A 17,876-nucleotide genomic window follows, 5' to 3' on the forward strand; every position below is an offset into this window, starting at 1 on the left:
GACCAAGTCCCTGAAAAACACAAACCAAACACATAATCTCTATTATTTCTTACAAATACCTATGAATCTATATTTTCTTTTTTTTTTTCTTTTTTTATTTTTTTCAACGTTTTTTATTTATTTTTGGGACAGAGAGAGACAGAGCATGAACGGGGAAGGGTCAGAGAGAGAGGGAGACACAGAATCTGAAACAGGCTCCAGGCTCCGAGCCATCAGCCCAGAGCCTGACACGGGGCTCGAACTCACGGACCGCGAGATCATAACCTGGCTGAAGTCGGATGCTTAACCGACTGCGCCACCCAGGCGCCCCTGAATCTATATTTTCTAATAATTAAAAGTTTAGATAAAAACAAACCAATCAGGAAAAATAATGACCCAGAAAAATAAATAAAAACAACACAGGAAATATTTATTTACACAAACCTGAATTCCTTGAGATGATTATCTATTTACATAGGAGCAACCTTTCAAGTCTGGTTTGCTCCTTTTATGAATAAGGGTTGTGAACACTGCTTGAGCATGATGTCATTGAGAGACTATCCTTAACAGGATTTTAGGACAATATCATATCATATCATATCATATCATATCATATCATATTATATCATAAGCAGTTAGGAGATGCTTCAGACGACTGGATTGGTAGGAAAGGCTATATGTAGGTGTAGGCTAAGTCTATACAATGAAACGGACTCAATAGGTTGTAATAATAACTACATGTTGGGCACCTAGAATTCCATAAGCTTTACATAATTTGCCTCAAAACTTTTATAACATTCCTGCGAGGTAGATTTTTTAAACGCCTTTTTTTAATAGATGTGATAACTATGGTGAAAAAAATTAGTTAAAAAACCCTTAGCTAACACCTAAAAGTGCAAAGCTAGTAAGTATTTTAACTTAATGTCTTTCTTTACATTCTAAACACCCTACATTTAATACTACATTCCAGCCACAGAGAAAGGAATAAAGTCATTTTGAAATAGTATTTGAGTAAAGAATAAATTATGGTCCCATAGTTTCGTGATGGCCACTGCAGTTCCAAACATCGTGTGTTAATCCAGAAACTAGAAGGAAAGGGACATACGTGGAAGGGGGACAGTAAAGGTGTCTACTGCCAACCACATCTATTCCTCTTCTTTTTTTAACCATGAAAGTAAAAGCTCCAAAGATGTCCCCTTGTGTCTCATCGTCTAAAATTGTCTTACATGACAGCCTCTAGCTAAATGGGTGGTTAAAAAGGTGAGAATCTATCTTTCCCATCTTCCATAGTAGAGGCAGACAAAGAAGAGGGGTTTTAAGCATTGATGGTGGGTGAAGAAATCTGTAAGGTTGGCCACAAAATATTAATGTTTCAGATCTGATAGAGAAAGACAGTAATAATTAAGTACCTTGGTTAGCAAGACAAACAACTTCGGTGACATAACCGTGGGAGGGTTATAAAATGTTACAGGGCCAAGCCCATTAAATAGTTACAACATTTTACTCTTTACCTTCAGATTTCTAAAAGGAAAGTCAATGGTTGAGCTGAAAACATGTTCTTCTTATTATAACAAATTTTTATGCTTGTTTAAGTTTAACTAGTAAAAGAAAGGGCATTTTGTTTGTTCCACTGTTCACAATGTGTGCTGTGAAAGTGAGCCAAAATAGCCATTTAAAGGAATTTGATAACCAGTTTATATAACATATCTTAACCAAAATTTCCTACTGCAGCTTGTAAAGAAAATAATAGGCAAAGGAACAAAGCAAACACTTGTCGGGGTTATGCAAAGCCTTTTTTTTTTCCTTTTTTTAAACTTTATGAGTATTTGACTCCAAGCAGTTAAAGGAATAATCTAAATAAGTGAATAGGGTAAGATAAAGGAGATATTTTTCTTTGTTAAATTATTTTTTCTAATTTTGGGTGAGTCAGTTCTTAGAATTTCAACATGTCTGTGACTACATATGCAAAAGTAAATATGAAAATATAAAACTGCGGTTTAAGACTCCCTTCAAATACTTTACATTTATTACTGAGTCCGTATCCATAGAATTGTGGAATATCTTTTTTTTTTATGTTAATTATTTATTCTTGAGGTAGAGAGACAGAGAGTGAGAGGAGGAGGGGCAGAGAGAGAAGGACACACAATCTGAGAGTAGGCTCCAGGCTCTGAGCTGTCAGCACAGAGCCTGACGCGGGGCTCAAACTTACGAACCATAAGACCATGACCTAAGCTGAAGTCGGACGCTTAACCGACTGAGCCACCCAGGCGCCCCTTGAATATCTTTAAATAACATGAAAATAATATTGTAACAAGAAAAAAATATGTTTGAGATCTGAGTAATTTGTGTTGAAATTCCTGCTCCAGGACTCATTAGTTATGGACCTTAAAAATACTTAACTGAGAAAATTATGTAAGAGTTTAAATGAGTAAATATGTAAAATATTCAGTACATATTAATTCTCTTTTCTCTAAATACTATAATGTGAGCTACTCGTAAAATATAGTCACTGTAATTTAGAAAAGGGCACAAGTCCGTAATGAGGAGCCTGCTCCCCAAAGTGGCTTTTTCAGCAACTGAACAAAATAATTTTTTTCCTTCTAAATTTTTAAATTAAATAACACATATCTTTTAAATTAATTAGAACATAGGTTTTGCTACTGTAGTACTGAGACCCAAAATGCCAGTGGCTTTAAACAAGATGGAAGCCTATTTCTCTAACATGAAAGCCTGGAATTAGGTGGTCTAGGACTGATGTGGTGACTCCCCGAGTAAGGGATCCAGGCTCTATTTTATTTTGCTGTGATACTTCATCTTCATGGTCCTAGATGGTTCATCCATCACTCCCTTGTTCTCACTGTAGCCAGTCTGGGAAAGAAACCAGTAAAGGAGAGACTCTACCATTCTTTGAAGGACGTGATCAGGAATGTGCACGTTATCACTTCCACCAATGCGCCACTGGCCATTAGTTAGTTAGATGGCTGCACCTGAGCTCCAAGGGAATGAGGAAGTGCAAGCCTGTGCCCACATAAAAGTTATATTATCACATAATTGAGGAAAATGAAATTCTGGGGAACAAGTAGCATTTTGTGCCATTTCCATCAGTCGTGCATAAACATAAAAATTTATGTAAAGGCAATCGGATAAAGTTAAAAAAAAAACTTTTCTAGAAGTTTTATAGAAGCTTGATTATGCTGAATTTCTCAGTGTGACTCCCCTGTACAAAGAGCCAAAAAGTCTCAAAGCTTTAATTTGATCAAACCTTTACAGATTAATAATAGACATTAATAATTAATTAATATATACATTTAATGACATTAGACATATTTAAGGACATTAATAGATTCATCAATAGATATACTTAAGATTAAGACCATAAGATTAAGCAAACAAAAAACCGAAGTTTACCTATCATAGGCATTTAGAAAGCACAGTCATAAGAACCGTGACTTTTCTCACACTTCCCTCCTTTTAGCAACCATTTTGTAACAGCTTAATGTTAATTAGGTAATAAGATAGAAATTAAAAAACAAATAGAGCACTAACATAGTGAAAGAAATGTCTTTCAAAAAAGCCTCTAAACAATGACATGATTTCCTACATTTTTGAAACTATTTTTTGCATTGTTTTAGGTGCTAGTTCCCAACGTAGACAATTAGAACTGGTCTTATTGTCTTATCTTCACTTGATTTCTTCCTTTGTTGTCTTTCCCTTCTTTTCCATGTTCTTTCTGCTTCAGTCAGAAACACCCCCACTTCAACCAACAGTCCACTACCCGGAGCTCTGCAAAAGGGTTGTGCCTGTGCTATGCGAAGCAGGTGGCTGTTGGAACAAGGGGCTCTGAGAGCTGCATCGCTTGAGGTTGGGTGGGAGCTTAGTGTACAAAAATGCTTTCACCCTCTCATTTTTTCATTGGACCAACTAGGTATTCAGCAGCCATATGTCTGGTAGCATATTTAGCTTTGGAGATGAAACAGGGGACCAAACAATTTCTCTGCCCTGATTGACTTCAGAGTCTAATGAGAGGCAGATATTAATTTGACAAAGTGTCACACACATAGATGTCAAATTAGAATGTGGTCTGTGTTATAAAGAGATACATAGGGAGATGTACAAGGTCAAGGGAGGCTTCACTGAGGGAGAGATGCTGGAATTAAAATCTGGGGGATGAATTAGAATTAACTAGGGGAAGACAGTGAGGGGAAAGGAGACTGGAAGTGTGTCAATTAGAAAATGGAGCTTATATAAAGGCCTTGTGGTAGGAGATTAGGAACTTATAAGTCCAGGAACCGAAAGCTGGCCAGGAATGGGGAGTGAGATTAAGCTGGAGAAAAACAGAGGGGATGGTGTCTATAGAGACATATTGTCCACGTTAAAGATTTTCTTTTTTTAATCCATACTATAATTGGAATCTATTGAAGAGTTTGAGTAGGAACATCACCTGCTGAGATCTTTAAAAAAAAAAAAAAAAACCTTCACAGTATGGACTTGAGATAAGAAGGTCATGTGTGAGAACACGTGGTGGGGCATGAGTTAGGAGCCCACTGTAGTTTAGGCACAAGAGAAAGCAGATGAATGAAGTTTTAGAACTGAAGGGATGTGGAGAGGGATGAGAAATATTTAGGAAGTAAAACTGATAACAGCTTAGTCATGGATTAAACTTGTTGGGAGAGACAATAGAAGGTATTAGGGAGACTCTGATGTATCTGGCTTTTCAACAGGATTGAGGATGACGTCTATCCGGAGGTAGAAAGACTGGGCCTTAAAGGAAAACCGTATTTCGATTTGATCTTATAAGTTAATGAGATAACCTTCCAAGGGAATATTTATAAAGAAAGGAAGACAGTTGGGGTACCTGGGTGGCTCGGTCGGTTAAGTGTCTGATCAGGTCATGATCTCATGGTTCATGAGTTTGAGCCCAGCATCAGGCTGTATGCTAACTGCTCAGAGCCTGGAGCCTGCTTCGGATTCTGTGTCTCCATCTCTCTCTGCCCCTCTCCAGCTCATGCTCTTTTCTGTCTCTTTCTCTCTCAAAAATAAATAAATAAAACATTAAAAAATTTAAAAAAAAAGAAAAGAAGGAAGACTATGAATTGAAACATTGAAAGTGAAACTTTATTTTCCAGATCACAGAAAGAAGAGATGGCAAAGGATATTGAGAAGGAAAGAGTAAGGAAGTAGGAGGAAAGCCAGATAGATATGGCTTCATGAAAACTAAGGGGGGGAAAACATCAAGAAAGTGAATTTGGTCAATAGTGTTATTTGCTACTGAAAGTAATGTTAAATTGAACAAGAAAAATATCCATTGGATTTGTTGTGTGGGACTTTAGCAAAACTGATGTACCATATCAATGTGTGTGCTGCTACTTAAGGAAATAAGATTGATGGGGTGAGGGAGTGGAGGGAGAGGAAGGAGTGGGACAGGGTGCAGGATTCTTAGAAGTTGAATTTTCCTTGCCAGATATTTCTTTTACTTCATCTCCTGTGTCTTGATGCTGTTTACTGTAGAAGCATAGTTCATGAATGCTAAACACAATTTAGAGTTCCCAGATTACATATTTACTTTATTTCTTTATCTTACTGTCGATACTATTAACTATTATTAGTAAAGAGGCCCACAGAATGCATAATGACTTTTAAAAAATGCAAACAAACACATTTTTGCTGCAAGGATTTTTCAGTCTTCTAATTTCCAAAGGGTTATTGATGATTTGGGATTCATTCCAGAGGCAGATTCTCTAATTTTCTCTAATTATCTTGCTATGAATAATAGCTATGAAGGAACATTGTTAATTGTGTTTGACTTGTGCTTTGTTTTCTGACTTGTGGAATGTTTGGAAACATTCCTTATGGTTGAAGATCTGAAACCTCTGAAAAACTAAGTAGTAAAGCAGGAGGCTGCACATGAATGGGGCTGGTAACAGGCAGCACTCACACCGACACACAGACATCCTCTGCAAAGGGCAGTCAAAGCCACCCCAGTGACAAGAGGAGAGGGAAATGTAAGAAGTGAGAGACATACTTAGTTTGGGAGAAATAAAAAAAAGGAGGGAGTATTTCTTTCCACTGAGTGAGCAGAAAGCATAAATTAAAATGTCATTAATAAACTATATTCTAAACAGTAAACATAAGCTAAAATGAATGCAGCCAATATAGACTGAGATGGCTTATAAGATAGAGAATTACAGGAAGATGGTGGCATAGGAGGACACTGGGCTCACCTCGTCCTGCTGATCACTTAGATTCCACCCACACCTGCCTAAATAACCCAGAAAACCACCAGAAGACTAGCAGAATGGACTCTCCAGACCCAAGTGTAGACGAGAGGCCCATGGAAGAGGGTAGGAAGGGTGGAGAGGCAGTGAGCACTAAACGGACTGGCGGGAGGGAGCCGGGGTGGTGGAGGGGCAGCCCGCCCAGCAAGGCAGAGCCCAAGTCTCATTTGCCAAAGTGGAGGGGCCGGATGGAGTGAGTTCTAACAGCCAGTGGGACTTAACATCTGGAATGTTAAAAGTAAGCAGCTCTGCTTGGAGAGCGGGAGGGAGAGAAGACACCGGGAGGGAGAGGTGTTGAGTCCTGGAAGACAGAGCTCAGCTCTGCGGGGAACAAGGCGCTGGGAACTGCCATCTCCCTCGCCCATCCCCCAGCTAAAACCCCAAAAGGAACCAGTTAACCAAACTTGCTTGCACCGTGCAAACACCCAACACTGTGCTTCTGTGGATCTATCCCTCTGATGGTTCAGCCTCCCTCCTGGTGCTGCAGGGCCCCTCCCACAGGGGACCACCGATGGCAAAGCGAGCTGAGCCTGCCCCTCCCGCCCCTGTGCACCTTGCGGATCCAAACCTGCTAATAGGCCAGATCCCATCAAAGCAGCACCACAAGCCTGGCAGGGTGCAAGTAGCCCAGACAGGGGCCACACCACTCCATAGTGAGTCCCGCCCCTGGGAGAGGGGAAGATAAGGTACACACCAGTCTGACTGTGGCCCCAGTGGTGGGCTGGGGACAGACGTCAGGTCTGACTGCGGCCCCGCCCACCAACACAAGTTACTCAAGACAGCACAGGGGAAGTGCCCTGCAGTTTGGCCACCCCAGGGACTATCCAAAATGATGAAATGGAAGAATTCTCCTCAAAAGAAACTCCAGGAAGTAGTGACAGCTAACGAATTGATCAAAAACTATTTAAGCAATATAACGGAACAAGAATTTAGAATAATAGTCATAAAATTAATGGCTGGGCTTGAAAAAAGTATACAGGAAAGCAGAGAATCTATTGCTACAGAGATCAAGGGACTAAGAAATAGTCATGAGGAGCTAAAAATGCTATAAATGAGGTGCAAAATAAAATGGAGGCGACCACAGCTCGGATTGAAGAGGCAGAGGAGAGAATAGGTGAATTAGAAGATAAAATTATGGAAAAAGAGGAAGCTGAGAAAAAGAGAGATAAAGAAATCCAGGAATATGAGGGGAAAATTAGAGACCTAAGTGATGCAATCAAATGGAACAATATCTGTATAATAGGAATTCCAGAGAGGAAGAGAGAGAGAAAGTGGCTGAAGGTGTACTGGAACAAATCTGAGAACTTCCCTGATCTGGGACAGAAAAAAGGCATTGAAATCCAAGAGGCACAGAGAACTCCCTTCAGACGTAACTTGAATCGATCTTCTGCATGACATATCATAGTGAAACTAGCAAAATACAAGGAAAAGAGAAAATTCTGAAAGCAGGTAAGGATAAACACACTCTAACATATAAAGGGAGACCGATAAGACTAGTGACAGACCTATCTACTGAAACTTGGCAGGCCAGAAAGGAATGGCAGGAAATCTTCAATGTGATGAACAGAAAAAATATGCAGCTGAGAATCCTTTATCCAGCAAGTCTGTCATTCAGCATAGAAGGAGAGATAAAGGTTTTCCCAAAAAAAAAAAAAAACTGAAGGAATTCATCACCACTAAACCAGCCCTACAAGAGATCCTAACGGGGATTCTGTGAGTGAAATGTTACAAGGACGACAAAGTACCAGAAACATCACTACAAGCATGAAACCTACAGACATCACAATGAACCTAAACCCATATGTTTCTATAATAACACTGAATGTCAATGGAGTAAATGCTCCAACCAAAAGACATAGGGAATCAGAATGGATAAAAAAACAAGACCCATCTATTTGCTGTCTACAAGAGACTCATTTTAGACCTGAGAACACCTTCAGATTGAAAATGAGGGAATGGAGAACTATCCATCATGCTACTGGAAGTCAAAAGAAAGCTGGAGTAGCCATACGTATATCAGACAAATTAGACTTTAAATTAAAGGCTGTAACAAGAGATGAAGAAGGGCATTATATAATAATTACAGGGTCTATCCATCAGGAAGAGCTAACAATTATAAATGTCTATGTGCCGAATATGGGAGCCCCAAATATATAAAACAATTAATCACAAACATAAGCAACCTTATTGATAAGAATGTGGTAATTGCAGGGACTTTAATACTTCACTTACAGTAATGGATAGATCATCTAGACACAGGATCAATAAAGAAACAAGGGCCCTGAATGATACATTGGATCAGATGGACTTGACAGATATATTTAGAACTCTGCATCCCAAAGCAACAGAATATGCTTTCTTCTCGAGTGCACATGGAAGATTCTCCAAGATAAATCACATACTGGGTCACAAAACAGCCCTTCATAAGTACACAAGAATTGAGATCATACCATGCACACTTTCAGACCACAATGCTATGAAGCTTGAAATCAACCACAGGAAAAAGTCTGGAAAACTTCCAAAAGCATGGAGGTTATAGAACACCCTACTAAAGAATGAATGGGTCAACCAGGCAATTAGAGAAGAAATTTAAAAATATATGGAAACAAATGAAAATGAAAATGCAACAATCCAAATGCTTTGGGATGCAGTGAAGGCAGTCCTGAGAGGAAAATACATTGCAATCCAGGCCTATCTCAAGAAACAAGAAAAATCCCAAATACAAAATCTAACAGCACACCTAAAGGAAATAGAAGCAGAACAGCAAAGATACCCCAAACCCAGCAGAAGAAGAGAAATAATAAAGATCAGAGCAGAAATAAACAATATAGAAAACAATATAGAATCTAAAAAAAAAAAACTGTAGAGCAGATCAATGAAACCAAGAGTTGGTTTTTTGAAAAAATAAACAAAATTGATAAACCTCTAGCCAGGCTTCTCAAAAAGAAAAGGGAGATGACCCAAATAGAAAAACTCATGAATGAAAATGGAATTATGACAACCAATCCCTCAGAAATACAAGCAATTATCAGGGAATACTATGAAAAATTATATGCCAACAAACTGGATGACCTGGAAGAAATGGACAAATTCCCAAGCACCCACACACTTCCAAAACTCAAATGGGAAGAAATAGAAAACTTGAACAGACCCATAACCTGCAAAGAAATTAAATCAGTTATCAAAAATCTCCCAACAAATAAGAGTCCAGGACCAGATGGCCTCCCAGGGGAGTTCTACCAGACATTTAAAGCAGAGATAATACCTATCCTTCTCAAGCTGTTCCAAAAAATAGAAAGGGAAGGAAAACTTCCATACTCATTCTATGAAGCCAGCATTATTTTTATTTCTAAACCAGACAGAGACCCAGTAAAAAAAGAACTACAAGCCAATATCCCTGATGAATATGGATGCAAAAATTCTAAATAAGATACTAGCAAATCGAATTCAACAGCATATAAAAAGAATTATTCACCGTGATCAAGTGGGATGCACTCCTGGGCTGCAGGGCTGCTTCAACGTTAGCAAATCAATCAATGTGATACATCACATCAATGAAAGAAAAGGTAAGAACCATATGATCCTGACAATCGATGCAGAAAAAGCATTTGACAAAATTCAGCATCCTTTCTTAATAAAAACCCTCAGGAAAGTAGGGATAGAAGGAACATACTTAAACATCATAAAAGCCATTTACGAAAAGCCCACAGCTAATATCATCCTCAATGGGGAAAAAGAGCTTTCCCCCTGAGATCAGGAACACAACAGGGATGTCCACTCTCACTGCTGTTGTTTAACATAGTGTTGGAAGTGCTAGCATCAGCAATCAGACAACAAAAGGAAATCAAAGGCATCAAAATTGGCAAAGATGAAGTCAAGCTTTCACGTTTTGCAGATGACATGATATTATACATGGAAAACCCGACAGACTCCACCAAAAGTCTGCTAGAACTGATACATGAATTCAGCAAAGTCGCAGGATACAAAATCAATGTACAGAAATCAGTGCATTCTTACACACTAATAACGAAGCAACAGAGAGACAAATAAAGAAACTGATCCCATTCACAACTGCACCAAGAAGGATAAAATACTTAGGAATAAACCTAACCAAATATGTAAAAGATCTGTATGCTGAAAACTATAGAAAGCTTATGAAGGTAATTGAAGAAGATTTAAAGAAATGGAAAGACATTCCATGCTCATGGGTTGGAAGAATAAATATTGTCAAAATGTCAATACTACCCAAAGCTATCTACACATTCAATGCAATCCCAATCAAAATTGCACCAGCATTCTTCTCGAAGCTAGAACAAGCAATCCTAAAATTTGTATGGAACCACAAAAGACCCCAAATAGCCAATGTAATTTTGAAGAAGACCAAAGTGGGAGGCATGACAAGCCCAGACTTTAGCCTCTACTACAAAGCTGTAAGCACCAAGACAGCATGGTATTGGCACAAAAACAGACACATAGACCAATGGAATAGAATAGAAACCCCATAATTAGACCCACAGATGCATGACCAACTAATCTTTGACAAAGCAGGAAAGAATATCCAATGGAAAAAAGACAGTCTCTCTAACAAATGGTGCTGGGAGGACTGGACAGCAACATGCAGACGAATGAAACTAGACCACTTTCTTACCCCATTGACAAAAATAAACTCAAAATGGATAAAGGACCTGAATGTGAGACAGGAAACCATCAAAACCCTAGAGGAGAAAGCAGGAAAAAACCTCTCTGACCTCAGCCGCAGCAATTTCTTACTTGACACATCCCCCAAAGCAAGGGAATTAAAAACAAAAATAAACTATTGGGACCTCATGAAGATAAAAAGCTTCTGCACTGCAAAGGAAACAATCAACAAAACTAAAAGGCAACCAACGGAATGGGAAAAGATATTTGCAAATGACTTATCAGACAAAGGGCTAGTATCCAAAATCTATAAAGAGCTCACCAAACTCCACAGCCGAAAAACAAATAATCTGGAGAAGAAATGGGCAGAAAAGATGAATAGACACTTCTCCAAAGAAGACATCCAGATGGCCAACAGGCACATGAAAAGATGCTCAATGTCGCTCCTCATCAGGGAAATACAAATCAAAACCACACTCAGATACCACCTCACACCAGTCAGAGTGGCTAAAATGAACAAATCAGGAGACTATAGATGCTGGCGAGGATGTGGAGAAACAGGGAACCCTCTTGCACTGTTGGTGGGAATGAAAACTGGTCCAGCCGTTCTGGAAAACAGTGTGGAGGTTCCTCAAAAATTAAAAATGGATCTACCCTATGACCCAGCAATAGCACTGCTAGGAATTTACCCAAGGGATACAGGAGTACTGATGCATAGGGGCACTTGTACCCCAATGTTTATAGCAGCACTCTCAACAATAGCCAAATTATGGAAAGAGCCTAAATGTCCATCAACTGATGAATGGATAAAGAAATTGTGGTTTATATACACAATGGAGTACTACGTGGCAATGAGAAAGAATGAAATATGGCCTTTTGTAGCAACATGGATGGAACTGGAGAGTGTTATGCTAAGTGAAATAAGTCATAGAGAGAAAGACAGATACCATGTTTTCACTTTTATGTGGATCCTGAGAAACTTAACAGAAGACCATGGGGGAGGGGAAGAAAAAAAAGTTAGAGAGGGAGGGAGCCAAACCATAAGAGACTCTTAAAAACTGAGAACAAACTGAGGGTAGATGCAGGGTGGGAAGGTGGGGAGGGTGGGTGATGGGTATTGAGGAGGGCACCTGTTGAGATGAGCACTGGGTGTTGTATGGAAACCAGTCTGACAATAAATTTCATATTGAAAAATAAATAAATAAAATAAATAAAAATTAATAGATTAAAAAAAAGACAATTACAGAGAACTAAAATTATGTTGTATTACTGGCTAAGTACCTGCACCCAGAAATATTTATTTTTTCCCCTACATCAGCTGCTATGTCTGCTGTTAAGGTTAACCAATTTGTTTTTCCCTAAATAAGTGGATGAGGGTACTAAGTGGTATGTTCCTGTTTGACTCAATGGTACCTGGGGTGACTATTACTGTTTACGTCTGAACTACTCTAATAAGGCATCATTAACCACTGCTTATTCGTTACCACAGGTGGAGACATGGCACAAAGGAAATGTCACTTTTTTTTATCACTAAAATACCAAGCTTCAATAGATATGACTTATTTTTACTGATCCATTCTAATTAAGGGTATAAACAATATGAAAAATGAATCTAGAAATAAGTGTCCAAGTTGCATTTTATTTTTTCTTTCCGTATTCATTTCAAATATCCCATCAGAAATATGAAACAAGTAATAAAGGTGATAAGAGATACATGAAATTCAAATCAATTCCTTCTTGGCAGGGAAAACTAGGAAGAAGTACGAAATAAAGGCTACATGGAGAATACACATATTTGCAAGTCAATTCTCTGATAAGAGTGGTCACAATTCCTAATTTAAGTATTTTTTTTCTTGGCATAAGATTATGGAATATGTGAGTCGGAAGTGGCCTTGAAGATCATATATTCTAGCTTCCTCTATTGTACACAGGAGGAAATTTCTTTCACACCAAGGAAAATGAGCTCTCATGAAGTGATTGCTGATTCGGTTAAAGAATCTAACTCCTGCTCCTGCCCCATCTAGAACGCATTCTCCTATGCTATGATGCCACGTTCTGGGAAAGGAAAAGAAACAATAACATGCAGCTTTTTGAAAGAGAGATAAAATCTTGGGCATTTTTTGAGTAGCAAACATTTCCTTAATATCCAAGAGAAAGGAAGCATGGAATCTGGAATCCTATAGCTGTTAAAAGTCTGTAATGAACGGCATTAGCAACATATACTTCACACTGAGGTAGAACATGAAGACAAGCTTACAGCACAAATTCTTCATTTTTCTAGTATCATGGGCCTCTGAGAGTTCTTCGCTTTGGTAGGTATCAGATTCATTTATTCAATTTGAGAAATAAATAACAGTGTATTTCAAGAGGATAGTTGTCATTCCCCATCTCATCGTCTATAGTCCTACCCTATAGTTCTCCACTTATTTCTTCAAAGAGCACTAGACGAAGAAGCAAGTACTTGTGTTTTCCCATTTTTGTCTCATGGTGTCTCGTGTCAGGAACTAATTGTGTGAAAGTAACTGGGTATGCAAAGATGAAAAACACAATGTCCATGCCTTAAAGAAGGAGGAGAGGAGGAATAGCAGAATACGTGCTGAGAGCGAGCAATCCTGAGGGGCTAAAATGGTAGGAGTCATGGAGAGAATTAAGAAGACATGGAGGGTATGCTGTGGTAAGAGGCGATGGGCAGTAAGATTTGTGACTCTGCAGCCTTGTGTGCCATTCAGGGGAGTGTGGACCTTATCCAGTGAGTCACTGAAAGTCTGAAGCAAAGGAGGTCTTAGAGAACACTGGCACTGTGGTGAAGTATACTTTAGAGACCAGATGCATTTGCACCTCTTATCAACAGGAGCTGATGAAAAGAGGAAGGAAGGTGTCCACTAGTCTTTCCAGGGAGACAAGGACCGAGAAATAATTACTGAAAGGCCCTGGGAAGAATCTCCCGGAGAATTCTTTAAGGGAGAGTCCTGCTAACACTTGAACTTAACCTTGTGAAAAAACTAACCTTTAAGAGAAGTATTCATAACTAGGAAATTCCTCATTATATGAGAGTTTTCTATGTCTTCCCTGTGTGTCCCTCATCCTACTGTAGCTGGCTTCATACTGTATTAAATATTTGCAGGTAGCAAACCAAAGATTGAATCATATATACAATTTAATAAAAACTCGAAATGAAGTGTACCTAACATGAAGACGAAAATAAGATTTCAATAAATATAAAGCAACCCATGCAAAGTGATCAACACATGAAACACAAGGATATTTTACCAACAAGAAGTACAACTAAGGAGAGTTATGTGGTATCATTTCAAAACCTCTTTTAATGAATACGATGCTAACGCTTTGATCAATAATTGCTATGTTCTTTCAGCATTTTGACCTAATTTGGTTTCTTATATTGTATCTAGTTGTTCCTATGCGAAGTTAACTTTATGGTTGTCCCCAGACAGTTCTGTAAATAGGATGAAAATCTCAAAGGTTTTAATTATCTCAGTTAAATAGGAGTTAATAGTATTTCTAACATTAGCACTTGAATTCTAATTATCTTCCCAAGGTGGGCTTTGGATTTTCTCATTTTTTCATTCGATCTCTCTTCAACTTGTTATTTTGGGTAATGCTCTGGAAATTGCACCTTTATGAGGCTACGTGCTGGGATTTAATATCTATCCAAAAAAGATAAATGATTTAGGAAGCAGTTAGATAACTAAGCTGATTTAGGTAAAGTATTCAAAATTTAATGGACATCATTAAAAATAAACTAAGTAAATCAAATTCCTTATCATTTCTTTTCTCAAATTCACAGAATGGTCATTTTGCTATATGCCCAACAGCTTTTAAATGATAATATAAAGTCTCCTATTATAAATTCTAGGATTACTGAAAAATAAAACTCACAGACTTCTTCTTATTATTTCTTTCTTCAAATTCACAGAGTGTTCACATTATTATATGCCTAATAGCTTTTAAATGATTATAGGAAGTATCTCACTACTAATTTTTAAGATTACTTAAATCACATCTGCCATTAAAATTTATGGGAAAACTCAGGATGTTTCTTACAATATTCCACTTCGGCTAAGTAGATAAGATACTGAAAAAACTGAAATCTGCTGGTATATGTTCTTACAAATACACAATAACTACAGTGAATAAAATTACAATGTATGTTGTTCTTTGAATAGAGATGTTCAGTAGACTATTTGCAAAATATTCAAATTTCCTAATTTAGTGACAGAGTAGTGAGCATATGAAAGAAACAATTACTGTAATGTTCTATGCTGGATTGGAAAAGCAAAGCTTTTTGTGCAATTAAAAAAATATGATCTACTTGGGAACAAAGCCAAACATCAAAAGGGAAATCCAAATGCCTGCAAAGCACAGGGTGGCTAGGCCACCTCTTTTGAGGCCAAACAATCCTAAAACACACCAAGGAAATGACCCTGTATTTCTTTCTTCTTCATTAAGGGTGGAGTCTGCCTTTCACTATCTCTGAATTCATAAAAGGGATAACTCAGGTTATCAGTGGACTGGAGAATTCCATGCCATATTTAGTCTAAGATTTGATGGAGGCTAACTGAATTGCAGCCTTGTCCTTCCTTCAGGCCTGGGATAGTACACTTCAGTCCAGTCCGAAATCTCTAACTCAGAATTTGTTTGATCCAAATTCCACAACAGGTCTAGGTCCCCTGATGACAGTAGCAAAACTCATAAGGCGGTCTTAAGTTGTATAGATTAAACTTAATCTTTCAGCGTCTCTTCTTACCATGCTGTGGTCTGCTGTTACCAAGATAGAATAATTCTTCCTTTCAGTACTCACTTAGGTTCAAAGTGGCTCTCTTCTGATAGGAAAAGCCTGAATCAAGCTGTGGCTGTCTAGCATCCTTCCTTTCACTAAGCTACCAGGAATAGGTAAAGAGGAGAATCCTAAAATGTAACCATAATCTTTTCTCACCTCTCATTTCGGATGCTGAGGGTTAAAAGGAAATAGTATTTTCCAGTTATCTGAAAACTATGCAAAACAGTTTTTATTCACTCAAAGCTGTAGAACAATCTATGACTTGGCATATTAGAGCATTCTGAAAAACTATCCTAGAGTCATAAATCATATTTAATTTTCTTGTGTACAAAATGTTTTCTCCTCCCCCAACAGCAAAACCAACATAAAAATGTGTTTGGAGAGTTCCTTTACTTCTATGCTGACTGAAATATTAATAATGAAATGTATCACTTTTATTAATCCTTTTGTAATGAATGGATATTTTAAAGTGGAAGACAGAGAGAGTTTTCACAATAAAATGAAACAATCCGTATTTCAAGCTATTACTTTTGTTCTTACTTTGCAATGACAATATAGACATTTTATCAAATGTCCTCAGACTCGCCAGTTTGACAAATGGTATTTTACTCCCTGTCCTTCTCTAAGACATTTTTACCTTTGCCATTGTTCTAACAGAAAAATGTGTCACACGTAAATAACAAAGCCTCCCATTGCAAACTAGTTTAAACATATAATAAGGCTTCATGACAATCTGCCAACCACACTATCATTGATGGTTTTGTTACAGAGTGTTCCGCGGTAACTTTGAAGATCTCGCTGTTCAGTTACCCCTTTTTCCACCTTTACTCTCTCCATTCACTGCCAAAAACCCAAGGCGATAAATATGGTTATAATCTAATTATCAGGTACTATAAAAATGACATATATTTCACTCTGAAAATTTGATGGGATAAGCACATAAAGGATAAATGTTCCATATTAAACATGCTTTCTCTCTGTTGAAAGTGGGAAGTAACAAAAACCAAACAAAAAAACCCCAGAAATTAAACCAATGGCTTAAGACAAATCAAAATGCAATTGTTCCATTCTACATCCATGGGGACATTAGCAGCATCTACATTCACTGGAGAATGTCTCAAACCAGGGCCTTTTGAGACTAGAAACTCCTCACCAAATCCTCATTGTTCAGTAATGCTTTGTCACACTGGAGAAAGAACCTGGGGCTTGAAAATGACTCTTTGCATACTTCCCTGAAAATTTTAGCAGTTCTGGAATTCCTAATAGACACTGTCAATTTAAAGCAGTAATTTTCGGGGTGCCTGAGTGGCTCAGTCAGTTAAGCGTCCGACTTCAGCTCAGGTCACAATCTCACAGTCTGTGAGTTCGAGCCCCGCGTCGGGCTCTGTGCTGACAGCTCAAAGCCTGGAGCCTGCTTCAGATTCTGTGTCTCCCTCTCTCTCTGCCCCTTCCCCACTCATGCTCTGTCTCTCTCTGTCTCAAAAATTAATAAAAACATTAAAAAAATAAAGCAGTAATTTTCACTATCAGGTAACAGTAATAAATGAAACTAAGAAAAATAAACACCAGGCTTGGAAGTTTCCACGTGAAAATAACAATTCTTAGATTAATGCCATATGCTCTCTTTCTTGGTTTGTCTTACTCCTTAACCTCAAAGCATCAGATGATCGTACTTTTGTTTTGTACTGTCTTGATCTGGATCGAGAGGTTATTCATTTCTTAATAGTTTGCTCTAACCCTTCTGTCTTTCTTTATCTGCTCTGTGACAATTTAAAGTGAGCCCATCACAAAAGCGAGTTTGTAATGGACAACCTGTCTCCCAGTGACATTATCTAGAATGACTTGAGTTAAGCAAACTAATTCATCTGCATCTCTGCACCACAGAAGTCCGTTTCTTCCCTTCCTATCAAGCCATAATTCATTCGTATTCAACCAATATTCAGACTTTATACCACAGCATGCATACCGTTATCCAGCACTGGCCCTTCAGCTTATTAGCAATTTCATGCAAAGATCAACTTACCTGGCGCACACCATCTCCTGGACTTGCCACTCCCAATAGGTATTCCACAGCCTTTGCACTTGTAGAGTACTTAATCTCTGTTGTGGCCTTAATGACTCCATCACAGTAGACATGGACATTGACAGACCCAGCAGGAAAATCTTATAAATGCAAACAAGAGTTA

General features: G+C 38.2%; 1 protein-coding gene across 1 annotated transcript in view; it reads right to left on the reverse strand.

The window, feature by feature from the left end:
* The window catches only part of BANK1 (B cell scaffold protein with ankyrin repeats 1), a 310,669-nt gene that overhangs the window by 195,250 nt on the left and 97,543 nt on the right, over positions 1-17,876 (reverse strand). The window contains exon 5 of the mRNA XM_042984124.1: positions 17,714-17,853. Coding sequence (XP_042840058.1) covers positions 17,714-17,853 — 140 coding nt within the window. The remainder of the gene's footprint in view (positions 1-17,713; positions 17,854-17,876) is intronic.

This window comes from Panthera tigris, chromosome B1 (assembly GCF_018350195.1).
Source record: "Panthera tigris isolate Pti1 chromosome B1, P.tigris_Pti1_mat1.1, whole genome shotgun sequence".
Lineage (NCBI taxonomy): Eukaryota > Metazoa > Chordata > Mammalia > Carnivora > Felidae > Panthera > Panthera tigris.